The sequence below is a fragment of the Ranitomeya variabilis genome, chromosome 4, assembly GCF_051348905.1.
Source record: "Ranitomeya variabilis isolate aRanVar5 chromosome 4, aRanVar5.hap1, whole genome shotgun sequence".
Taxonomy (NCBI): Eukaryota; Metazoa; Chordata; class Amphibia; order Anura; family Dendrobatidae; genus Ranitomeya; species Ranitomeya variabilis.
The window spans coordinates 692,564,379-692,591,394 of record NC_135235.1 but is presented as its reverse complement, the minus strand read 5'-3'; the positions used below and the strand labels follow the sequence as shown (position 1 = coordinate 692,591,394).

The 27,016-nt window shown below is 44.8% G+C and overlaps 1 protein-coding gene across 1 annotated transcript; it reads left to right on the top strand.

Moving 5' to 3' along the window:
* The first annotated feature begins 642 nt into the window (after positions 1-642).
* On the top strand, positions 643-24,752 carry LOC143767681 (uncharacterized). Its single transcript, XM_077256164.1, has 7 exons — positions 643-691; positions 4,077-4,226; positions 4,356-4,535; positions 4,619-4,742; positions 4,826-4,923; positions 5,122-5,212; positions 22,843-24,752. The coding sequence occupies exons 1-7, from the start codon at positions 665-667 to the stop codon at positions 23,976-23,978; spliced, it is 1,806 nt and encodes a 601-aa protein (XP_077112279.1). The 5' UTR covers positions 643-664; the 3' UTR covers positions 23,979-24,752.
* The last annotated feature ends 2,264 nt before the right edge of the window (positions 24,753-27,016 follow it).

Genomic DNA, 27,016 nt, shown 5'->3' with positions numbered 1-27,016 from the left:
TCACTTTTGGGTATTTTCTGTCATATAGGCCCCTTATAGTCATTTCAATTGTGAGGTGGTCCCTAAAAAATGGTTTTGTAAATTTGTTGGTAAAAATAATAGAATTTGCTGGTGAAGTTTTAACCCTTATAACTTCCTAACAACAGAAAATTATGTTTCCAAAATTGTGCTGATGTAGACATGTGGGAAATGTTATTTATTAACTGTTTTGCCTGACATATCTCTCTTATCTAAGGGCATAAAGATTAAAAGTTTGATCATTTCAACATTTTCAAAATTTTCACCAAATTTCATATTTTTTCACAAATACACTCAAATAGAAGAAATGTTACCACTATAATAAAATACAATAAGTCAAGAGAAATATGTCGCCATATACTAGACGTCCGGTAACTGGTAATAATTCCCTCATGTGTGGGGTCTATTTGTCTCCAGAGAAATCACACGTTACATTCCACACATAACACTGTGCAGAAAAGGCGGCGCGGGGTAATTGTGCCAGTAGTGAGGGGGAATAATGGCGGGAATGTCACTGACTGAGGAGAAGTTTCCATGTAGGGTCTGCACTGCGGATATCATTCCCTGAGGCCCCTGATCATGTGACCCCTGACTCCTCCCCTCCTGTGACCTCATCACAGGTCCTGTGCGCACAGAGCAGCCATATATGTGGAGTGCGGCTCTGCAGGTGGAGGTAGGTGTTGGAGATTCCCCATTACTGGGGGGGGACCTTAACCCCTTCAGCACTGAGACTCTTTTGGGGTTTTTGTTGTCTCTTTATAAGAATCATAACGTTTTTGTTCTGCTTCCTGTAATAGATACATAGGACCCCACTATGGAGGACAGGAAGTGAGGGAACGGGTTGTTCTCATAATACAGGGCATCATTCTTGGCCCCACACATTGTAATGCCCCCATATTACTGACATCCCCCCCACATACAGTATAGTGTTCCCACAGTACTGCCATCCCCCCAAATAGCAATGCCCGCATTATGCCCCTTATGCAGTAAGTATAATGCACCCCACACAGTATAATGTTTCCACAGCACCGCCATCCCCCCACACAGTGTAATGCCCCCACTATGTTCCTATATTTAGTGACCAGATTGTTGTGAAATTGGATTCTGGGCTCCCCCTGTGGCCACTTGTGGAATTTAACTTGTGTGCATCATCCCCTCTGTTCACCTGCTCCTATCAGGATGTGGGAGTCGCTATATAACCTTGCTCCTCTGTCAGTTTCCTGCCGGTCAACAATGTAATCAGTAGCCTTTCTGTGCATGTTCCTGCTACTAGACAACTCCCAGCTAAGTTGGACTTTTGTCCTTGTGTGTTTTTGCATTTTGTTCCTGTTCACAGCTGCTGTTTCGTTACTGTGTCTGGAAAGCTCTTGTGAGCGGAAATTGCCACTCTGGTGTTATGAGTTAATGCTAGAGTCTTAAAGTAATTTCTGGATGGTGTTTTGATAGGGTTTTCTGCTGACCATGAAAGTGCCCTTTCTGTCTTCATGCTATCTAGTAAGCGGACCTCGATTTTGCTAAACCTATTTTCATACTACGTTTGTCATTTCATCTTAAATCACCGCCAATATATGTGGGGGCCTCTGTCTGCCTTTTGGGAAAATTTCTCTAGAGGTGAGCCAGGACTGTCTTTTCCTCTGCTAGGATTAGGTAGTTCTCCGGCTGGCGCTGGGCATCTAGGGATAAAAAAACGTAGGCATGCTACCCGGCCACTTCTAGTTGTGCGGCAGGTTTAGTTCATGGTCAGTATAGTTTCCATCTTCCAAGAGCTAGTTCTCATATATGCTGGGCTATGTTCTCTCGCCATTGAGAAACATGACACCAGATACAACAACAAACACAAGGTAGAAGTAACCAATATAATTATTTCCCTGATAATGGGAATTGTGATCACTATGGCAACAGTGAATAATGCAAAACAGGGTGATTACGAGGTGAAATATACAGTGAATTATCCGGCTCACTCTCACTGTAATAGCAGTAATAACTGTATGTTACATTAGCTACTGACAAGAGTGATGGTCCTGACACATATAGGCAACAACACTTTCTCTTCTGCGAACACCGGCCATAGTGGGGTCTCTGGTTCTTCCCGCTAGGCCACATGTCCTCCTGACAAAGTTTATCAAGGCTCGCTGACCTTCCTTCACTTCAACCGGCCCCTGTCCTGACTGTTGTATTATCCTAGATCAACCCCTTTACCGTACGTCAGTGCTGGAAGCAACGGCCCAGCTCACTCGCACTTCCCGCTCTTCAATGCAGGCGTAGACTCCAGAGCATAATCTTCCCTCGGATCTTCAGTGCTTGACCAATGGCGGATGTCTCTTGTACCTCAAGTAGTGAGGGCTGGGACTCTGCTCTCATATGGCGTAGTCTAGTTCTCATGCCTTGGCTGGTGTAACCTGGACTCTGGGACTCATCTGGTGCCTCCTGGGTTCTGCTTTTTGGCATGCCACAACCCCCTGCCTTGGGCACTTTACCATGGCCTGGTACCTTGGCCTCACTTTTTTCCTCAGCACACGCCCTGCCCGTTCCTTTGTTTGGCACCAAATTTGTTCCTGCGTTGGGGTACTGGCCTTTTATACACACACACACACACACACACACACACACACACACACACACACACACACACACACACACACACTATAATGTTCCAACAGCAACTCCATTCCCCTCACACAGGATAGTGTTCCCACCGTCCCGCCATTCCACCATGCACAGTATAATGCTCCCATGGTTCCACCATCCCCCCACACACAGTAAACTGTTCCCATACCAAAGTACCATCATCTCCCCATACACAGTATAATGTTCCCACAGTACCACAGTCCCCTCCATACTGAGTTGGTGGTCCTTATTTTGTGTAGCAGGCTGTGGTGGCCATAATACTGTGTGAGGTGCTGTTTGGACCATCATATTGTGTGTGGTCTGTGGGGGCCATCATACTGTATGGGAGACCTCACTCTGAGCTACCTGGGTCACCAGGAGAAAAATTTCCTGGCGATGAGTATGACAGGGATTAGTAAGTGAGAAATATATCTAGTTGCAGACTTGAATTGACAAAGGCAGCATGCGGTCTTCAGAATTGGGAGATATGACTCCATCAAAAATATATATCTGTATATTTATTTCCTTGTGAGGTCGGGGGGCCCAAATACAGCTATTGCTGTGGGACCTGTGATTTGTATATACACCACTGTGTATAGGATAATATAGTATAATATAGTTGTTATGGACGAGACTTAACTAACATTGTGCAGTGACTCTGTTTTCCATATACTGTAGTGACGGATATTTCTTTTTGCTAAAACTATATATTTTTTTCACTTTAACATGTTAAAAAATTGCAAAATGTGTATTTCCTTTTTATGTTTTTTTCTTTTTGCAAGAACTGTTGGAGCCAATCTCCTTTTGAAACATTTTAATATCTTATTTTTTCTGGTATTTTTCTTGTAACATAGGTAACTGTAAGACCAGAAATAAACCCCATAAATCACTGTACATGGAGACTTTAGGATCAGATAATTTCTGTCCTCGGTGTTTGTGGAAATAAACAATCTTTTATAAAAGCCTAAAACTTCTGTGTGTGAATCAGACCTGAGATCTAACGTGATAGAAGATTACAGTACGGGAAGACGGGAAACCTTCATACAGACGGCCGGTGGTGATGGAGTCAGTGATGGACTCTGGACAAATATGTTTCTAGAGCCGCAGTAGAAGATGAAGATGTCGTCCTCATCATGAAGTAGTTATTTCTCCTGTCCCGTGTAATGAATATCTCCTGCAGTATTGCTAATGCCGATTCCAGTGCCGGTAAATGAGACGAGAATTAGCGTTATGGAAGATGAGTCTATGAGAAACGTATTCAGCTGCCGACTCCGAGGAAGAAACCGCTTGTTGTCTGTGGCCTAAATATATAGGTTTTATTAGTAGATGTAAAGAAGGAAACAAAATACTGTAGAATAATAAATCTCATGTTTCCCCTTATTATCTCCAGTAATAGTATTATTACACAGGATTTTTATGATGTTACATCGGCTCATCTTCTTCTCATTCAGGTCTCTACAATATCGGATAATCTCAGTGAAGATCTTCTATATAAGAACATTTTCCTGATTTACCCATCAAAGATGGATATGGACAGAGACAAGATGGCGGAGAAGATATTACACCTCACCCTAGAGATCATCTTCCGGCTTACTGGAGAGGTGAGAGATTCTGATGACGTCACATTACATCATTCTTATCTATGGGAATAACAGATGGACAGAACTGGAGAGGTGAGGACTCTGGAAATATCTGTAGTGAGATTTATTAATGTGTCTCTCCATAACCAGGATTACACAGTAGTGAAGAAGACCTCTAGTGATCGCTGTCAGGACCCTGTGTCTGAGGGATGGGGAAGACCCCTGAGCCCAATCACGGGGCCTCCACCTCACCCCCTGATACATGAGGACTTTAATGACCAGAAGATCCTAGAACTCATCTACAAGATGATTGAGCTGCTGACTGGAGAGGTGACACTGCTGGGAATGCTGGGACATTATACAGTAACACTATGAAGGGATCGGGGGGATGACGGTATCATTGTATGTGTCAGGTTCCTATAAGGTGTCAGGATGTCTCCGTCTATTTCTCCATGGAGGAGTGGGAGTATTTAGAAGAGCACAAATATCTATACAAGGACTCCATGATGGAGGTTCCCCAGCCCCTCACAGCACCAGGTAATAGACAGGACTAAATACACATGGCCTACAATTATCTGTATGTAAAGAATGAATTCGGTCCCCGTGTATGTTTCCTCCAGATCTATCCAGTAAGAGGACAACACCAGAGAGATGTCCCCATCGTCTTCTTCCACAGGACTGTAAACAAGAAGACCCCAATGTTCCTCAGGATCATCAGGTAGATGGAGAGAAGGTGTCATGAGATCTCCCCTATGATGTGTAGATGGCTGTGAAGGTCTTGTGCTCAGTCTTGTTTTATCCACCAGTATTATATGTTTTATACTTGTGTAATGAGAACGGTGGAGATGGCAGGATTAGAGCTGATCATAGATGTGACTTCTCCATCTGTCTGTGATTGATACAATATTTGTTTCAGGGTGAAGATCTGACCCATATTAATACTACAGAGACATATGCGAGGGGTGATGAGAGGTGTAAAGATGAGATTCCTTCAGATAACCAACCAGGTGAGTATTAACCACTAAATACAGAGTCACAGATTCTTCTCTGTCACCTACTGTGGCTGCTTTATTGGTGGTGTAGTTTTACCGTATCTGTCACAAATATGTCACATCCTCCAGGAAGACCTGGGGTTAGAAGGTCACTATGTATTATGAATTGCAGATCTTCCATTTAGCCTGTGTGTTTGTGTCCCATATTAATATTTTGTTTCATTGGTGCTGACGAGGTTAACATCCCTTTCTGTGCTGGTCAGAAACATGCAGCTCCATTTCAGCTGCTTCTGATCACATCATTACCTCTCCCTATAAAGCCTGGCCAGATCATCTCTTCCTTGCTAGTGAAAGTCTTACTTCCTAGCTCATAGTAGTCACTGTTCTGAGATCGCTATTGCTGCTAGAGGTTGTTGCGTATGGTTTCCTCATTGTCCTGTTCCAATTTGGTTTGTACTTTCCTACGCTCCCCTGTATACCTCTCTACCTTTGGTGAGTCTTTTAGTATATTAGTCACTTTTGTTATCCCTGTTTATCTTACGTGTTTATACACTAGCATTTCTGTCCAGGGTTCCATAACAGGAGAACAGTAAGGCTGGTTGCTCAAACCTTCTCACCTTTAGAGGTACATTTGGGAGCAGGGATAGGTCCCAGGTTCTCGCGGGGTACCCCAGTATGAGGATGTACCACCCCCTGCCTTCCTTAGGGACCTCTCAACCACCTAGAACCGTTCCACTAGGCCCACCAATTTGTCTGCATTTTGGGGATCTCCCTGTGCAACCCAGGTCTGCATCGGCCTAGGAAGGGAATGCCCAAACCGGTCCATGACAACACGCTTGACCATCTGGGCAGGGGTGGAGGATTCTGGCTGCAGCCATTTTTGCACCACATGTAGTAGGTCGAACATTTTGGATCGAGGCGGTTTGTCCCCACAGTGTGCCTAGTGATGAACCCTTTGTGCTCCAACTGACATAGTCATTCCTGTGCGGGCCAAAATTTCAGTCTTTAACTTGACATACTCCTGCGCATCCTGTAATGCCAAATCATAATAGGCCAACTGGCGCTCACCAGTCAAATAGGCTGCCAGCACCTCTGCCCACTGCTCTGGCGGTAGCTTCTCATGCTCCTCTCCCTGCTTGAACAGTCAGAAAAGCCTCCACATCATCCCCCGGGGTAATTTTTTTGCATGGCTCGTCTTACCGTCTTCTGGATGTACATGTTGTCACCTGAACTTGGGAAGGGGCTGCCGGCCTTCCACAAACCGCCTCTGCGGGTAAATCAATCTGGTGCTGGTGTTGCTGATGCTGCTGCTGCATTTGTTGTATAAGCGACTTACTGGTCTCTTGTTTCTTCATCTGCTGCTGCTGTAATTTCTGCTGATGTTGTAGCTGTTGTTGGTGCTGGGCTTGTAACAGATGTTTGAGTAGGTCCTCCATCTTGCTTGACATCTGCTGGCTTGTGGCCCTCACTGTAATAATTATAGGGGATAACTCAGGAGACTCTTTGCGTGGAACAAGACAACTACAGGACACAGTTTTATAAGTGGTAAAGTCTATATTATCACACGGTGATTCAAACAGGTGCAGAGAGAAACTCAAGTCCACAACACTTGGAGTAAATATTAAATGCAGCTTAGCAGTCTATAGGAAACTTCAGAGGAAAATGCAATCACGCAGAAAATCTATGAAGCACAATTATTCTTGAGGATACTTGACACGAATAAGTCGTTGCTTAGTCCAAAACACAGATAGATATGCTTATAAGGCAGTTCAAATAATATCTTAGCTCAACCAGGGAGGCCTGGGTAATAGTCTCAGGTTCTTGCAGAGCAGCAACAGCTTACATGTCCAGCAAATGCAGATGGAAGTAAACACGAGCAGCAGATGAAGGAGGATTACTGGAACTGGTGTATGCAGCAGGAACTCAGAGCAAAGTAGCAGGATAACCCCACAGGTTCACAGGAGCAGGTATATAGCCAGGGAGTAACCAGAGGTCAGGAGCTGGATGCAAGGCAGAATACTCTAGCACAGACTGAAGGCTGGGGTGGAGTTTCATAGCAGGAACAGTGCACATGAGACTAAAGACGCCATCTTGGAAAAGGGCAGTAATGCACAAAAGGTAATAAAAAATGTTCAGAGTCCTGACACTCACATGTGGTCTCTGGGAAACTGCCCGCACTTCTAACACCCCCTGTGGTACAGTGCCTCACTCAGTTTGACACAGAGGTATATTTGGAACACCGTCTCTTTAAGAAAGTGCTTGGTTTAGTGTAGCAGCATGAACCAAGCTTAAAAGTAAATGCAGCCCTCCTAGCAAAACAAAGAAACAAATGAAAGAAAACACAGTCCTTCTTCCTAGTAGGATCAGACCACTATCAGACAGTAATGTGCACGGTTCAGTTAAGGCACACAACTCCCTGGAGTCCTCTCTCTCCAGCAACCACTGAACACTGGAAGCTCTGCCAGTCAGCCATTTAAGCCCTGACCTTGTGACTCCTTCATCATGTGATTGATCACATGATTCTGACATCACACAAGACTGGCATTTTTCAGGAGCAGATACAGTACAGACCAAAAGTTTGGACACACCTCATTTATAGATTTTTCTGTATTTTCATGACTATGAAAATTGAAAATTCACACTGAGGGCATCAAAACTATGAAATAACACATGTGGAATTATATACTTAACAAAAAAGTGTGAAACAACTGAAAATATGTCTTATATTCTAGGTTCTTCAAAGTAGCCACCCTTTCCTTTGATGACTGCTGTGCACACTCTTGGCATTCTCTTGATGAGCTTCAAAAGGTAGTCACTGGGAATGGTCTTCCAACAATCTTGAAGGAGTTCCCAGAGATGCTTAGCACTTGTTGGCCCTTTTGCCTTCACTCTGCGGTCCAGCTCACCCAAACCATCTCGATTGGGTTCAGGTCTGGTGACTCTGGAGGCCAGGTCATCTGTCGTAGCACTGTTGTGAATTTGGATTCTGGGCTCCCCCGGTGGCTACTGGTGGAATTGAACTGGTGTTTTCATCTTCTCTGTTCACCTGTTCCCATCAAGATGTGGGAGTCGCTATATAACCTTGCTGCTCTGTTAGTTGCTTGCCGGTCAACAATGTTATCAGAAGCCTCTCTGTGCTTGTTCCTGCTCCTAGACAACTACTAGATAAGTTGGACTCTTGTCCATGTTTGTTTTTGCATTTTTGTTCCAGTTCACAGCTGTAGTTTCGTTACTGTGTCTGGAAAGCTCTTGTGAACAGGAATTGCCACTCTGGTGTTATGAGTTAATGCCAGAGTTTTAAAGTAATTTCTGGATGGTGTTTTGATAGGGTTTTCAGCTGACCATGAAAGTGTCCTTTCTGTCTTCTGCTATGTAGTAAGTGGACCTCAAATTTGCTAAACCTATTTTCATACTACGTTTGTTATTTCATCTTAATTCACCGCCAATACATGTGGGGGGCCTCTGTCTCCTTTCGGGGTATTTCTCTAGAGGTGAGCTAGGACTAATATTTTCCTCTGCTAGCATTATTTAGTCCTCCGGCTGGTGCTGGGCATCTAGAATCAACGTAGGCATGCTACCCGGCCACTGCTAGTTGTGCGTTAGGTTTAGTTCATGGTCAGCTCAGTTCCCATCTTCCAAGAGCTAGTTCCTATATATGCTGATGCTATGTTCTCTTGCCATTGAGAACATGACAGTTTGACCGGCCACTAAAGGGTTAAAATCCTTGGCTGAGAAAGGAGAGAAATAAGAAGTCTGCTGAGAATTTTTTTTTTTTTTTTTTTTCTCCTTCTAATCTTTGAATGGCTCTGTGTCCACCTGTTTGTAATGGATCTTCAGAGTGTAACTGCAGGTTTGAATAATCTCGCCACGAAGGTACAAAATTTGCAAGACTTTGTTTGTCATGCACCTGTATCTGAGCCGAGAATTCCTTTGCCGGAATTTTTCTCGGGGAATAGATCTGGGTTTCAGAATTTTCGAAATAATTGCAAATTATTTTTGTCCCTGAAATTTCGCTCTGCCGGAGACCCTGCACAGCAGGTCAGGATTGTGATTTCCTTGCTCCGGGGCGACCCTCAAGACTGGGCTTTTTCATTGACACCAGGGGATCCTGCGTTGCTCAATGTGGATGCGTTTTTTCTGGCCTTGGGGTTGCTTTATGACGAACCTCATTTGGAGCTTCAGGCAGAAAAAACTTTGATGTCCCTATCTCAGGGGCAAGATGAAGCGGAAATTTACTGTCAAAGATTCCGTAAATGGTCTGTGCTTACTCAGTGGAATGAGTGCGCCCTGGCGGCGACTTTCAGAGAGGGTCTCTCTGATGCCATTAAGGATGTTATGGTGGGGTTCCCTGTGCCTGCGGGTTTGAATGAGTCCATGACAATGGCTATTCAGATCGATAGGCGTTTGCGGGAGCGCAAACCAGTGCACCATCTGGCGGTGTCCACTGAGAAGTCGCCAGAGAGTATGCAGTGTGATAGAATTCTGTCCCGAAGCGAGCGGCAGAATTTTAGACGGAAAAATGGGTTGTGTTTCTATTGTGGTGATTCTACTCATGTTATATCAGCATGCTCTAAGCGCACTAAAAAGCTTGATAAATCTGTTTCCATTTGCACCTTACCGTCTAAGTTTATTCTATCTGTGACCCTGATTTGCTCTTTGTCATCTATTACCACGGACGCCTATGTCGACTCTGGCGCCGCTTTGAGTCTTATGGATTGGTCCTTTGCCAAACGCTGTGGGTATGATTTAGAGCCTTTGGAGACTCTTATTCCTCTGAAGGGGATTGACTCCACCCCATTGGCTAATAATAAACCACAATACTGGACACAAGTAACTATGCGTATTAATCCGGATCACCAGGAGATTATTCGCTTTCTGGTGCTGTATAATCTACATGATGATTTGGTGCTAGGATTGCCTTGGCTGCAATCTCACAACCCAGTCCTCGACTGGAGAGCTATGTCTGTGTTGAGCTGGGGATGTAAGGGGGCTCATGGGGATGTACCTGTGGTTTCCATTTCATCATCTATTCCCTCTGAAATTCCTGAGTTCCTGTCTGACTATCGTGACGTCTTTGAAGAATCCAAGCTTGGTTCATTACCTCCGCACCGAGAGTGCGATTGTGCCATAGATTTAATCCCGGGTAGTAAATACCCAAAGGGTCGTTTATTTAATCTGTCTGTGCCTGAACATGCTGCTATGCGAGAATATATAAAGGAGTCCTTGGAAAAGGGACATATTCGTCCATCGTCATCTCCCTTAGGAGCCGGTTTTTTCTTTGTGTCAAAAAAAGACGGCTCTTTGAGACCATGTATCGATTATCGGCTTTTGAATAAAATCACTGTAAAATATCAATACCCATTGCCGTTGCTGACTGATTTGTTTGCTCGCATAAAGGGGGCCAAGTGGTTCTCTAAGATTGACCTTCGTGGGGCGTATAATTTGGTGCGAATCAGGCAGGGGGATGAGTGGAAAACCGCATTTAATACGCCCGAGGGCCACTTTGAGTATTTAGTGATGCCTTTTGGTCTTTCAAATGCTCCGTCAGTTTTCCAGTCCTTTATGCATGATATTTTTCGCGATTATTTGGATAAATTTATGATTGTGTATCTGGATGATATTCTGATTTTTTCGGATGACTGGGACTCTCATGTCCAGCAAGTCAGGAGGGTTTTCCAGGTTTTGCGGTCTAATTCTTTGTGTGTGAAGGGTTCTAAGTGTGTTTTTGGGGTACAGAGGATTTCCTTTTTGGGATATATTTTTTCTCCCTCTTCCATTGAAATGGATCCTGTCAAGGTTCAAGCTATTTGTGATTGGACGCAGCCCTCTTCTCTTAAGAGTCTTCAGAAATTTTTGGGCTTTGCTAACTTTTATCGTCGATTTATTGCTGGTTTTTCGGATATTGCTAAGCCATTGACCGATTTGACTAAGAAGGGTGCTGATGTTGCTGATTGGTCCCCTGACGCTGTGGAGGCCTTTCGGGAGCTTAAGCGCCGTTTTTCCTCTGCCCCTGTGTTGCGTCAGCCTGATGTTGCTCTACCTTTTCAGGTTGAGGTCGACGCTTCTGAGATCGGAGCTGGGGCAGTGTTGTCGCAGAAAAGTTCTGACTGCTCCGTGATGAGGCCTTGTGCCTTCTTTTCCCGTAAATTTTCGCCCGCTGAGCGGAATTATGATGTTGGGAATCGGGAGCTTTTGGCCATGAAGTGGGCTTTTGAGGAGTGGCGCCATTGGCTTGAGGGGGCCAGACATCAGGTGGTGGTATTGACTGACCACAAAAACTTGATTTATCTTGAGACCGCCAGGCGCCTGAATCCTAGACAGGCGCGCTGGTCATTATTTTTCTCTCGGTTTAATTTTGTGGTGTCATACCTACCGGGTTCTAAGAATGTTAAGGCGGATGCCCTTTCTAGGAGTTTTGAGCCTGACTCGCCTGGTAACTCTGAGCCCACAGGTATCCTTAAGGATGGAGTGGTATTGTCAGCCGTTTCTCCAGACCTGCGGCGGGCCTTGCAGGAGTTTCAGGCGGATAGACCGGATCGTTGCCCACCTGATAAACTGTTTGTTCCTGATGATTGGACCAGTAGAGTCATCTCTGAGGTTCATTCTTCTGCGTTGGCAGGTCATCCTGGCATTTTTGGTACCAGGGATTTGGTGGCAAGGTCCTTCTGGTGGCCTTCCCTGTCACGAGATGTGCGAGGCTTTGTGCAGTCTTGTGACGTTTGTGCTCGGGCCAAGCCTTGTTGCTCTCGGGCTAGTGGATTATTGTTGCCCTTGCCTATTCCTAAGAGGCCTTGGACGCACATCTCGATGGATTTTATTTCAGATCTGCCTGTTTCTCAGAAGATGTCTGTCATCTGGGTGGTGTGTGACCGTTTCTCTAAGATGGTCCATTTGGTTCCTCTGCCCAAGTTGCCTTCTTCTTCCGAGTTGGTTCCTCTGTTTTTTCAAAATGTTGTTCGTTTGCATGGTATTCCTGAGAATATCATTTCTGACAGAGGGACCCAATTCGTGTCTAGATTTTGGCGGGCATTCTGTGCTAGGATGGGCATAGATTTATCTTTTTCGTCCGCTTTCCATCCTCAGACGAATGGCCAGACCGAGCGGACTAATCAGACCCTGGAGACATATCTGAGGTGTTTTGTGTCTGCTGACCAGGATGATTGGGTTGCTTTTTTGCCATTGGCAGAGTTCGCTCTCAATAATCGGGCCAGCTCTGCCACTTTGGTGTCCCCGTTTTTCTGTAATTCGGGGTTTCATCCTCGATTTTCCTCTGGTCAGGTGGAATCTTCGGATTGTCCTGGAGTGGATGCTGTGGTGGAGAGATTGCATCAGATCTGGGGGCAGGTGGTGGACAATTTGAGGTTGTCCCAGGAGAAGACTCAGCTTTTTGCCAACCGCCACCGTCGTGTTGGTCCTCGGCTTTGTGTTGGAGATTTGGTGTGGTTGTCTTCTCGTTTTGTTCCTATGAGGGTCTCTTCTCCTAAGTTTAAGCCTCGGTTCATCGGCCCGTATAAGATATTGGAGATTCTTAACCCTGTTTCCTTCCGTTTGGACCTCCCTGCATCCTTTTCTATTCATAACGTTTTTCATCGGTCATTATTGCGCAGGTATGAGGTACCGGTTGTGCCTTCCGTTGAGCCTCCTGCTCCGGTGTTGGTTGAGGGTGAGTTGGAGTACGTTGTGGAGAAAATCTTAGACTCTCGTGTTTCCAGACGGAGACTCCAGTATCTGGTCAAGTGGAAGGGATACGGCCAGGAGGATAATTCTTGGGTGAATGCATCTGATGTTCATGCCTCTGATCTGGTTCGTGCCTTTCATAGGGCCCATCCTGATCGCCCTGGTGGTTCTGGTGAGGGTTCGGTGCCCCCTCCTTGAGGGGGGGGTACTGTTGTGAATTTGGATTCTGGGCTCCCCCGGTGGCTACTGGTGGAATTGAACTGGTGTTTTCATCTTCTCTGTTCACCTGTTCCCATCAAGATGTGGGAGTCGCTATATAACCTTGCTGCTCTGTTAGTTGCTTGCCGGTCAACAATGTTATCAGAAGCCTCTCTGTGCTTGTTCCTGCTCCTAGACAACTACTAGATAAGTTGGACTCTTGTCCATGTTTGTTTTTGCATTTTTGTTCCAGTTCACAGCTGTAGTTTCGTTACTGTGTCTGGAAAGCTCTTGTGAACAGGAATTGCCACTCTGGTGTTATGAGTTAATGCCAGAGTTTTAAAGTAATTTCTGGATGGTGTTTTGATAGGGTTTTCAGCTGACCATGAAAGTGTCCTTTCTGTCTTCTGCTATGTAGTAAGTGGACCTCAAATTTGCTAAACCTATTTTCATACTACGTTTGTTATTTCATCTTAATTCACCGCCAATACATGTGGGGGGCCTCTGTCTCCTTTCGGGGTATTTCTCTAGAGGTGAGCTAGGACTAATATTTTCCTCTGCTAGCATTATTTAGTCCTCCGGCTGGTGCTGGGCATCTAGAATCAACGTAGGCATGCTACCCGGCCACTGCTAGTTGTGCGTTAGGTTTAGTTCATGGTCAGCTCAGTTCCCATCTTCCAAGAGCTAGTTCCTATATATGCTGATGCTATGTTCTCTTGCCATTGAGAATATGACATAGCACCCCATCACTCTCAAATAGCCCTTACACAGCCTGGAGGTGTGTTTGGAGTCATCGTCCTGTTGAAAAATAAATGATGGTCCAACTAAACGCAAACCGGATGGAATAGCATGCTGCTGCAAGATGCTGTGGTAGCCATGCTTGTTCAGTATGCCTTCAATTTTGAAAAAATCCCCAACAGTGTCACCAGCAAAGCATCCCCACACATCACACCACCTCCTCCATGCTTCATGGTGGGAACCAGTCATGCAGAGTCCATCCATTCACCTTTTCTGCCTCGCACAAAGACACGGTGGTTGGAACCAAAGATCTCAAATTTGGACTTATCAGACCAAAGCACAGATTTCCACTGGTCTAATGTCCATTCCTTGTGTTCTTTAGCCCAAACAAGTCTCTTCTGCTTGTTGCCTGTCCTTAGCAATGGTTTCCTAGCAGCTATTTTACCATGAAGGCCTGCTGCACAAAGTCTCCTCTTAACAGTTGTTGTAGAGATGTGTCTGCTACTAGAACTCTGTGTGGCATTGACCTGGTCTCTAATCTGAGCTGTTGTTAACCTGCGATTTCTGAGGCTGGTGACTCGTATAAACTTATCCTCAGAAGCAGAGATGACTCTTGGTCTTCCTTTCCTGGGGCGGTCCTCATGTGAGCCAGTTTCTTTGTAGCGCTTGATGGTTTTTGCCACTGCACTTGGGGACACTGTAAAAATTTTCCCAATTTTTTTAAATAATGATGGCCACTCGATTTTCTTTATTTAGCTGCTTTTTTCTTGCCATAATACAAATTCTAACAGTCTATTCAGTAGGACTATCAGCTGTGTATCCACCAGACTTCTGCACAACACAACTGATGGTCCCAACCCCATTTATAAGGCAAGAAATCCCACTTATTAAACCTGGCAGGGCAAACCTGTGAAGTGAAAACCAGGTGAAAACCATTGAAGCTCATCAAGAGAATGCCAAGAGTGTGCAAAGCAGTCATCAAAGCAAAAGGTGGCTACTTTGAAGAACCTAGAATATAAGACATAATTTCAGTTGTTTCACACTTTTTTGTTAAGTATATAATTTCACATGTGTTAGCTCATAGTTTTGATGCCTTCAGTGTGAATGTACAATTTTCATAGTCATGAAAATACAAAAAAATCTTTAAATGAGACGGTGTGTCCAAACTTTTGGTCTGTACTGTATATGGACATTCTCCCGCCCGCTCTATGAACATCCACTAAAACCAGCCTATTATATAGTTTTATATATAGCGTCCCAACACACAGTGCTGGAGAAAACTAATCTGGTTTCACATCACCGAAGCGATCATGCGCAGTGACACATATCCTCCCTCCATCAATTGACCAGTGACTTGGTTACAACATGTAAATGAGATCTCTTCTGAAGAATCTTTTTTCTAAGCCAAACAAGCCCAACTTTTCCAACCTCTCATCATATGAGAGGCCTTCCATCCCTTGTAATAATCTAGTTGCCCTCTTTGAACTTCTGAATATGTTTTCTAAAATGTGGAGCTCAAAAATGGATCCCATATTCTAAATGGCATCACCAGTGATTTATAAAGGGGTAATAATACATTGGAATAGCGGGATTTTATCTCTCTTTTTAGACACCTTAAAATCTTCTTTGCTTTTGCGGCTGCTGCTTGACATTGAGTACTGCTGCTCAGCTTACTTGTAACCAGAATCCCCAAGTCCTTCTCCTATTCTGTAGTCCTCAGTATGCTTTTGTTTAATGTATATGCACAATATGGTTACTCCGTCCTAGGTGCATTACTCTACATTTATCTACATTAAATCTCATTTGCTAAGTATTTGCCCATTCAGACATCTTATCCAGATCGTTTTGCAATATTGTAATGTCAAGGACAGATTTTAGTAGAGAATGAACTAGCAGACAGAAGAGCGCAATAGGGTCTTATCTGATGATAATGGAAGGGTAGAAAATGTGAGAACACTCACCTGGTGTGGTTGCAAATAAGCAACATGAGATGGACACGTATTACAGCTGCTGCAGGACACAGGACAAATATGTGAGTCGCTCACCAGGGCAATGGGGATACTCAGTACTGGGTCCGGTCGCTCTTAAAGGGGATGTCACGGTGGCTGCGACTAGGTCCCTGGCCGTGGGACTCAAAAGTGGAAAAGTCTTTAAAGGGGAATTGATAATAAAGTCTATTCCTTACGCCACCTGTGGTTCTCGGTCAGAGGGACCGACGCTGCTTAAAGGGGTCCTCTGGGGTGGTGTTGTTGCAGCAAGATGGTGATGCTTCCCACAGGTGAAGCGGGGTCCCCAGAGCTCCCAAGGTATGTGGCCAGGATGGTGGGTTGCCGGTAATAATAGAAGACACAGGGTTGCAGTCTTTACCTGGTTTACTGTTGGTAAAGGGCCTCAGTCCAGGTTACCACCAACAGGTACAGAAGGAGTCCAGGCAGCCTGGAAACAAGCAGTAATCTCCCTTGAAAGCTCAGGTTGGGAGCCTTCCTAAATGCACTGGTTTTCTGGTACCTTGCTACCTGTGGTTTGCTGGCAAGGTACCCCTTTCTCCTGTCCTGGGACAGAACCTGCACGGTAGGCAGCTTGAGCTGTTCTTTTGGAGTCTTTGACACAGTGACTCCAGGCTCTACCTGCTGCTTTACCTCAGGTATAGTATGGGCAATCTACTTATAGTCCTATGCCCTCTGGTTCTGCTGTGAACCTTGTAGTTATCCACAACCTCGGGCTCCCAGTGCCCGGTTTCCTCGCTCTGGCTCTGAGGGGCTCAATCACAGCCGTCCTCAGGCTCCTAATCTCTCCTCTCTGCTACTTCCCTGTCGCTTCCTTCTCTCAGACTGACTACTTCCTCCTCCAGACCAGGATGTAAATTGTGGGAAGCTCACCTAAAACCAGGTTTTGAGCTCCCCCTTCTGGCCTGGAGTTAGAATATGTTGTGTGTAAGATTTACCTGCCAAAAGGATCCCACTTGTCTCCAGGCATGGCACTACCCTCCCTGAGAGGAAGGCAGCATCACTGTGGTACCCGCACTTCTGGGGTGCCACATATGGATCCATGGAAAATGAAGAACAGGAAGGAAGTGTCATTCAGAGCGCTGCTGAAGGAAGCTCAATGGCAAGGTGAAATAAATTGTATTTTATTGTAAATGTTTGTCAACGCGTTTCAAGGTCTCACACGACCTCTTCATCAGGACAAAAACCTAAAAAAAAAAGTTTTTGTCGAGCTTCCTTCAGCAGCGCATTGTATGACACCTCCTTCCTGTATTTCATTTTCCAAAGGTCAGATTTTAATATCCTACATAGTTTGATGTCATCAGCAAAGAGTGACTCTCATTCCCATCTGTAAAGTCATTAATGAAGAGGTTAAAAAGAAGCGGTCCTAGCACAAATCCTTGCGGTACCCCACTGCTCCCAGTGCAGATCAGCTATTGTCCACACTTCTTCCAGTACAGATCCCTTGCAGTCTCCACTGCTGAGTATATCCCATTTAGTAAACATACTATTTATGACAACTCCTTGTTTCATGTCATTTATCCAATTCCTTACCCATCTGCATATAGTTTTCCCTAGTCCTGACTTCTGTGGCTTCTGTATAAGGCTGTCATGTGCATTTTCATGAATCTTGTGTGTACCCTAGTTATGAGCGAGTATACTCGTTGCTTGGGTTTTCCCGAGCACGCTCGGGTGGTCTCCGAGTATTTATGACTGCTCGGAGATTTTGTTTTCATCGCCACAGCTGGATGATTTACAGCTACTAGACAGGCTGAGTACATGTGGGGATTGCCTGGTTGCTAGGTAATCCCCACATGTAATCAAGCTGTCTAGTAGCCGCAAATCATCTAGCTGCGGCAAGGAAAACTAAATCTCTTAGCATTCATAAATACTCAGAGACCACCCGAGCGTGCTCGGGAAAACCCGAGCATCGAGTATACTCACTCATCACTAGTGTACTCCTGTCCGGGTACATGTCAAGGTTAACAAGGGAAGAAGCGCCATTTAGTTACTTGAACGCATATCTTGCTGGAATAGTTTGAAGACACAATGTAATGGGGCACTGTTCGTGATCATCTGGCACCTCAAAAGATGGCTACCATGAACAGGTTTGGCGCAATCTACTCCGTTTTCCAGATCCCAGGGATTATCTAGCTCATCACCCTGTAACTCTTCTACATGGATCTTCACTTACACAGAGTCTCCTAGGCTTGGGCCAAGTTGTTACCTGCTGTTATGTGGAGTGAGATGGGAAAATCAAAAGATGCAAAAGTAGTCAGTAAAGGGGCCAAGATCACAACAGGAATTAAATACACCAGCTGGGAGTAGAGTACAGAGGACTGAACCAGAGGAGAACAAGGCTGTATCTGGCAGCTTCGAGCTTTAGTAGGTTTTGGTGCTTTTTAACCCCATTCATGACCCAGCCTATTTAGACCTTAATGACCCGGCCATTTTTTGCAATTCTGACCAGTGTCCCTTTATGAGGTAATACCTCAGGAACGCTTCAATGGATCCTAGCGATTCTGAGACAGTTTTTTCGTGACATATTGGGCTTCATGTTAGTGGTAAATTTAGGTCTATAATTTTTGCGATTATTTGTGAAAAAATCGGAAATTTGGCAAAAATTTTGAATTTTTATTCTGTTAAACCAGAGAGATATGTGACACAAAATAGTTAATAAATAACATTACCCACATGTCTCCTTTACATCAGCACAATTTTGGAAACATTTTTTTTTTTTGCTAGGAAGTTATAAGGGTTAAAATTTGACCAGCGACTTCTCATTTTTACAACAAAATTTACAAAACCATTTTTTTAGGGACCACCTCATATTTGAAGTCAGTTTGAGGGGTCTATGTGGCTGAAAATACCTAAAAGTGACACCATTCTAAACACTGCACCCCTCAAGGTGCTCAAAACCACATTCAAGAAGTTTATTAACCCTTCAGGTGCTTCGCAGCATAAGCAACACGGAAGGAAAAAATGAACATTTAACTTTTTAGTCACAAAATTGATCCTTTAGCAACAATTTTTTTTATTTTCCTAAGGGTAAAAGGAGAAACTGGACACCAAAAGTTGTTGTCCAATTTGTCCTGAGTACACCGATACCTCATATGTGGTAATAAACCACTGTTTAGGGTCATGGCAGGGCTCGGAAGGGAAGGAGCACCATTTGACTTTTTGAATGAAAAATTAGCTCCAATCGTTAGCGGACACCATGTTGTGTTTGGAGAGCCCCTGTGTGCCTAAACATTGGAGCTCCCCAACAAGTGACCCCATTTTGGAAACTAGTCCCCCCAAGGAACTTATCTAGATGCATAGTGAGCACTTTGAACCCCCAGGTGCTTCACAAATTGATCCGTAAAAATGAACAAGTACTTTTTTTCACAAAAATTTTCTTTTAGCCTCAATTATTTTCATTTTCACATGGGCAGCAGGATAAAATGGATCCTAAAATTTGTTAGGGGATTTCTCTTGAGTACACAGATACCTTATATGTGGTCATAAACCACTGCCTGGGCGCATGGCAGGGCTCGGAAGGGAAGAAGCGCCATTTGACTTTTTGAATGGAAAATTAGCTCCAATCATTAGCGGACACCATGTCGCGTATGGAAAGTATGTAGTCTATTTCAGGTTGGTGTGTGGTGTGGTGTAGTGTACGTCAGGTTGATGTGTATGGTATAGTGTACACCACACACACACCATCCTGATATACACCATAAACCAACCTGTGTAGTGTAAGCCTGGTTGGTGTGCGGTGTGTAGTATACACCACACACAACAACCTGACGTACACTGCAGCTCACACCAACCTGACGTACACTATACCACACCACACACCAACCTGACGCACTGTATGTCAGGTTGGTGTGTGTAGTGTACGTGTGGTGGAGTACACGTCAGGTTGGTGTGTGTGGTGTATACTACACCACACATACACCAACCTGATGTGTACTACACCACACGTACACCAACCTGATGTGTACTACACCACATGAACACTACACACCAACCTAAGTTACACTACGCCACACTACGTCAGGTTGGTGTGTGTGGTGTGGTGTAGTGTATGTCAGGTTGGTGTGTGGTGTGGTGTCGTGTACGTCAGGTTGGTGTGTGTGGTGTATACTACACCACACGTACACCAACCTGACGTGTACTACACCACATGTACACTACAAACCAATTTGATGTACAGTACGCCACACTCACCAACCCGACACTACGTCAGATTGGTGTGTGTGGTGTATGTCAGGTTGGTGTGTGGTGTGGTGTCACACACACCAACCTGACGTACACTACAACACGCACACCAACCTGATGTACACTATACCACACCACACACCAACCTGACGTACTGTATGTCAGGTTGGTGTGGTGTAGTGTATGTCAGGTTGGTGTGTTTGGTTTAGTGTACGTCAGGTTGGTGTGTGGTATTGTGTATATCAGGCTGGTGTGGGTGAGTTCTGTAGGGGAATGTCAGGATGTGTTTAGTCCACGGAAGTGTGATGAATTCTGAAGTATTCATTCAATCCCAGTCCAGGTCTGTCAGGACACGTTACACATTGGAAACGAGTTTCCCTTCTTATCCCCCTTTTATAGCATACCTGGCACCTTTTTCTTTTTCTCCCCTCACGGGGAAAATGTTGCCCTGGTACCATGCGGGAAACTTGAGTTCCAGGGGTGCTGGGGCCCGCTCCTTCCTCGTCTCCAAACATCAGGGCCTTTATCACCGCCTCCTGGAACTGAAGGAAGGTGTTGTTGGTCAGGCCTGCACATCGTGATAGCACGTATGTGTTATACAGTGCCATTTGTACGATGTGCACAGCCAGTTTTTTATACCACACCTTCACCTTCCACATGGTACTATAGGGCTGGAGGACTTTATCAGAAAGATCAATTCCCCCCCATGTGTTTGTTGTACCCCAGGGCACAGTCTGGTTTGTGGACCTGTGCTGGGGTACCTCGAACGGTGGTGCCGGGACCATGGATTGTTGTCAAGAAAAAGACGTCCCTTTTGTTTTTGAACTTGACCACAAGCATGTTGACGCTACATTGGGCTCGGCTCTCACCCTTTGGGAGAGTCTGCTCAATTAGCAACAAAGGGAGGCCCCTCTGGTTTCTGCGCACAGTACCGCAAGCTGCGGAAACTCTGGCAGAGAGAGATTGAAAGAGTGGGATGCTTGGATAAATGTTATCAACGTACAGATGGTAACCTTTATCAAGCAGTGGGTGGACCAAATCCCACACTATTTTCCCATTCACCCCAGAGCAGGTGGACATTTTCGGAGCTGGATCCTGGTGTCCTTCCCTTGGTAAACTCTAAAGCTATGAGTGTATCCTGAGGTACTCTCACACAACTTATAGAGTTTTATCCTGTACCTCGCCTCTTGCTGGGCAGGCACTGATGGAACTGAAGCCTCCCTTGGAAGTGGATGTCATCCACACAAATTTCTCTTTGGAGAATGTACACTTCAGCAAGCTTGTTGCTGAAGTGTTCGATGACTGGCTAAATTTTGAACAGTCTATCAAAATTTGGGTCATCGCGGGGAAGGATGTCCGTATTGTCCCTAAAATGAAGAAACTTATGAATTGCCTCAAAATTTTTGTGAATCATAACCATGCTTTATATTGGAGTTTGATATAAAATATCAGTACTCCAGTATTAGCGAATTTCCGGTTTCTTCACAATCCCCATGTGAAGGACCAGTCCCCAATGATTCATCATTTCTACTGAGTCACCTGGACTGTAAGTAGAAAATGATGAATTAGGGTTTTCGGCAAAAAATTGTAGGGCATACAAGTTTGTTTGCTCCACCATAAGACTGAAAATTGACTCAGATAAAAAGACTTTGAAAAAGTCTATTTCCCTGAGGTTGGCAGTCTCAAACTGGATTCCTGATTGGGGAATGACGCGGGGAGCGGGGGCAGCAGAGGAGAGTACCAGATAGCAAACAGGCAGCAATCAGGCGGTGGTCAGGTGGCGGCAGCGGTGGCGGTCAGGCAGCGGCAGCAGGTAGGAACCTCACTCTCCAGCTTCCACGGAAGGGATGAAGCTGGAGAGTGATGGCAGCCATGTTTCACTTCGCCCCCCACATCTGATAGGAGGGATATTTCAGTGACCCCGGTCACCCGACCCGCAGGAACGCGATCCAACCATGACGCATATGCTGCGTCACAGGTCGGATTGGCACCGACTTTCATGACACAGCGTATGTGTCATAGGTCAGGAAGGGGTTATTTGGTGGAAGCAGGGAGCAGATTACTGCAGCTTGACAGCACACAAACCCATACTGCTAGACTGGATGGTACTACAGGCCCCTGACAATTTAAAGTCAGTAGCTGGACAGAACCAGCGCTGCCCAAAGCTTCTGGTTCCGACGTCTCCTCTATTACCAGAGCCGCCTGCAGAATGAATAAGGCGGCTCCTGGTAACAGAAGCAGACGTCGCAGGAGTAGATCCCAGAGAAGATGGAACACACCATTTGCAGAATCTCTAATATAACAAAATCTCAGAAAACTAGAGCAGTGTAAATCCCCATAAAGTGACTAAATTTTGGAAATTATAACCCTCAATTTATCTATAGACTCAGATCTAGAAGATTAAGAAGCAAAGGGGAGATTTGACTTTGGGAGAGCAAATAATGCTGGATTGGTTTATTGAAGCATGATGCTTTTCAAGAGCTTTTGAGCAACTAGTAATGTGGAAACATCTGTTTTTTTCAGTGACAGATGATGGACCTGAGTGGGGACTTGTTTTATGTGAGATGAGTACAAGTTTTTATTAGTGTTATCTTTTCCTACATAAAATTGCGTGGTGGCTTTTTATTCCATATTTGTGAGGCAGAATGAACAGTTGAACATCATGCTGTACTGGTTCATCCTATGAGGTTTTCTGTTAGACTGTGAACTGTCACTGTCTTGGTGATTAATTCAATTTCTTAACACAACTTTAAATTTTTACGGAGAGTTTAAGTAGAAATGTTTAAAAATATAAAAGTCAAGGACATTTTATTAAAAAATAATAATTTGTTTTTTTCTTGGCAGATGACTGTATGAGGAGTTCAGAGGGACGGCTGACATTTTCAATGTTTAAATCAGATGATCTTGAGATCCCACAGGATACAATTGAAGTGAATGCTATTACTCCAGATATAACATCATCCCTTCACAGCAAAGATCAATCATCTGAGGAAAATCAAAGTCAGAAAATAAGCATTAGAAAACACACTGCTCCTAAAGCAAATAAGCCAATTTCAAATTCAGAATATGGAAATAGTTTTCCCCTTGAAAAGTATTTTCTTAAACATCAAATAATTCACACAATAGAGAATAGATGCTCCAAATGTGGGAAATGTTTTAACCAGAAATCACATCTTGTTAGGCACCAGAGAACTCACACAGGGGAGAAACCTTTTTCTTGTTCAGAATGTGAGAAATGTTTTAACCAGAAATCCTCTCTTGTTACTCATCAGAGAAGTCACACAGGGGAGAAGCCATTTTCATGTGCAGAATGTGGAAAATGTTTTATATGGAAACCACTTTTTATTAGACATCAGAGAACTCACACAGGGGAGAAATCTTTTTCATGTGCAGAATGTGGGAAATGTTTTATATGGAAATCACTTCTTATTAGACACCAGAGAACTCACACAGGTGAGAAGCCTTTTCCATGTTCAGAATGTGGGAAATGTTATAACCAGAAATCAGATTTGGTTACCCACCAGAGAACTCACACAGGGGAGAAGTCTTTTTCATGTGCAGAATGTGGGAAATGTTTTATATGGAAATCACTTCTTATTAGACACCAGACAACTCACACAGGGGAGAAGCCTTTTTCCTGTTCAGAATGTGGGAAATGTTTTAACCAGAAATCACATCTTGTTATACACCAAAGAACCCACACAGGGAAGAAGCCTTTTTCATGTTCAGAATGTGGGAAATGTTTTACAGATCAATCAAGTCTTATCAAACATCAGAGAACACACACAGGGGCAAAGCCTTTTTCCTGTTCAGAATGTGGGAAATGTTTTAACCAGAAATGGAATCTTGTTGTACATCAAAGAACCCATGCAGGGAAGAAGCCTTTTTCATGTACAGAATGTGGGAAATGTTTTACCAAGAAATCAAGTCTTTTCAAACATCAGAGAACTCACACAGGGGCGAAGCCTTTTTCATGTTAAGAATATAAGAAATGTTTAACCAGAAATCAGATTTTGTTACGCACCAGAGAACTAACACAGGAGTGAAGCCACCATTTTCATATTCTGAATGTGGGCGAAGTTTTGAGAAGGAATCATCTCTTCTTAGTCACCAGAGCAGTCACACAGAGGGGAAGCCCTTTTCCTGTTCAGAATGTGGGAAATATAACCAGAAATTGATTTGTGTTATACATCAGAGAAACCACACAGGGCAGAAGTGTTTTTTAATATGTTCAGAATGTGGGAAACATTTTAACCTGAAGTCAGATGTTGTTATACCCCAAAGAACCCACCCAGGGTAGAAACCTTTTAGACTTTTAGAATGTTGAAAATGTTTTAACCAGAAAGTGCACCTTGATAGACATCAGAGAACCCACACAGGGGAGAAGCATTTTTTCCTGTTCAGAATGTGGGAAATGTTTTGTGAAGAAATCATCTCTTCTTAGTCACCAGAAGTTACACAGTGAAAAAACCTTTTATATATTCTTAATGTGGGAACTATTTTGCTTGAAAGTCAACTCTTCATAAACATCAGAGAAGTGAGGCAGGGGTGAAGCCTTTTTCATGTTCAGCATATTGGAAATGTTAGAATGGAAAATTATATCTTCTTTTAAAGTGTTGTCTACTACTAGGACAACCTCTTGGCATTCCTCATGTTTGGCTTTGTTAAAATATAGGATATTAATGTCAAATCTGACTGGACAAAAACACATCGGTGTACACCACCATTAAAAATAAAGGTTAGATTTTATTACACATCCTTTCCCCATTTCCTATGTTCTCCGCTTCGTTAAAATAAAAGCACTTACACTCGCCTCCTATGTTGGTAAAATTCCAGCGGTGTCGGGACTCGCATTACTGGGGCTAACGTGAAGTTGATATTTTCCTATCGCCACGACAGCACCCACAACGAGAGAGGGGATCCGCCCACCTTCCGGACAGGAACCTACAGGTTAAAAAGGGGCGGCCCCCCTCGCCCTCCAGTTTGGGTTCCTGTCCGGACGGCGGGAGCCTACAGTTTTCGCTTACCCGGGTCCGCCAAGCCTCTGTGCGGTGTCCAGGTGAGAACGGCAGAGTCGGGGGCCCGAAAGCAGCGTCGGGGGAAGTCCTGTGTTCAGCTTCCCCCCTCGTCTGGCAAGGACCGGGCCGAGCGGTCGAGGTGGCGTTCCCGGGGGAAGGCGCGCCGCCCCGGGTCGTCCACGCGCGCGCGACGCTGCAGGAGCACGTCGGCGCTTATGACCCGGAAGTAGAATAACGTCTTCCGGAGGAGGCCGGGAGGAAGAGGGCGGGACCTTTAAAAAGAGGCAGCGCTTGGTGAGCAGGTGTGCGGCAACATGTCTTCCACAGGAGACGCCGAACACCGACAGGAGAGCAGAGAAGCAGCAGCAGATCTCATACTGGAGATGTGGCACGCGGGCAGCAGGACCCTGGCACGTCACGTCGCACCTCACCCCCTCAGAAACCGGTACTCTATTCTTCATCAGCGGTGGTGAGTTTGATATCTGAGCCATTGGCTGATACAAATTGTCTCCTATACTATGCTTTTTTTATAGGGAAAAAAGGTCTCAAAGTCCAAGCATAAGCAGTGCGCGTTATGCACAGAGCCACTACCTGACACCTATTTAAAGAAATTGTGTCAGTTATGTATATGCCGTACGTTAGAAGAAGAGGCCCCTCTTCGTGTATCGGATTTGAGGGAAGTAATTAGGGAAGAAATAAAATCGTCCCTTAAAACTAAACGGCATGAGAAGAGTAGTATGGAAATAATATCCGATTCCAGCCCTTCATTGCAAGAGGGTGAGTGCTCGGAGAGTTCATCATCAGCCTCCTCAGACGAGGAAGGAAGGCCTTGCTTTTCCACTGACAATATGGAGACTTTAATTAAAGCAGTCCGTACAACTATGGGTGTGGCAGAGAGCAAGGAGCCAAAAACCACCCAGGAGATCATGTTTGCAGGACTGAGCCAGAGAAATCGCAGAGCTTTCCCCGTGGTAGAGACCATTAAGGATCTGGTCAGACGAGAATGGGACAAGCTGGATAAGGGGTTCTTACCTTCGGCCGCAAAAAGAAGGTACCCCTTTGAGGATGACACCTTATCCCAGTGGGTGAAAATCCCGAAAGTGGATGCGGCAGTAGCTTCTACCTCAAAGACAGCCTCACTACCATTAGAGGATGTAGGACTCCTTAAAGATCCCTCAGACAGGAAGGCTGACATGCTCCTTAAGAAAGTGTGGGAAGCATCATCTGGAGCCTTTAAGCCTGCAATCGCAGGCACCTGTACGGCGAGATCAATCATGGTCTGGGTGACTCAGCTGGAAGAACAGCTTAAAGCCAAAACACCTAGGGATAAATTACTAAACTCCCTGTCTCAGGTCAGAGAAGGAGCGGCTTATCTGGCAGATGCCTCAATTGACTCCCTGAAATTGGCTGCAAGATCGGCAGGGCTCTCAAATGCAGCCCGACGGGCACTTTGGCTAAAGACCTGGAAGGGGGATGCCCAGGCAAAAGCCAAATTATGCTCTATTCCATGTAGGGGTGAGTACCTATTCGGCCCGGTGCTGGATGACATCCTTGCAAAGGCAGAGGATAGAAAGAAGGGATTTCCTAAAGCATTTAATCCCACTTTCAGGAACGCCTTCCGGAGACGCATGCCCTTCAGAAAATTCCAGTCAGACCAGCAGGGATATAATCGTGACTGGGAGACGTCGGATCAAAAGAAGAAAGGTGGATACTATAAAAACCCTTCATCTTTCTCAAGACGGAGACGTAATTACAGATAAAGCAGATCTGCCAGTAGGGGGAAGACTAAAGTTCTTCTCAGCAGAATGGCAAAAGATAACTTCTAGTGCCTGGATAATGGGGGTAGTCGGGTCAGGATTAAAATTAGAGTTTTTGAGAACTCCCCCAAATCATTTTATTATAACATCACTGGATACTCCGGCCCAACAACAGGCCTTAGAATTAGAGATTCAACAATTGCTTACAAAGCGAATTATTGAAGAAGTACCAAAACATCAGGA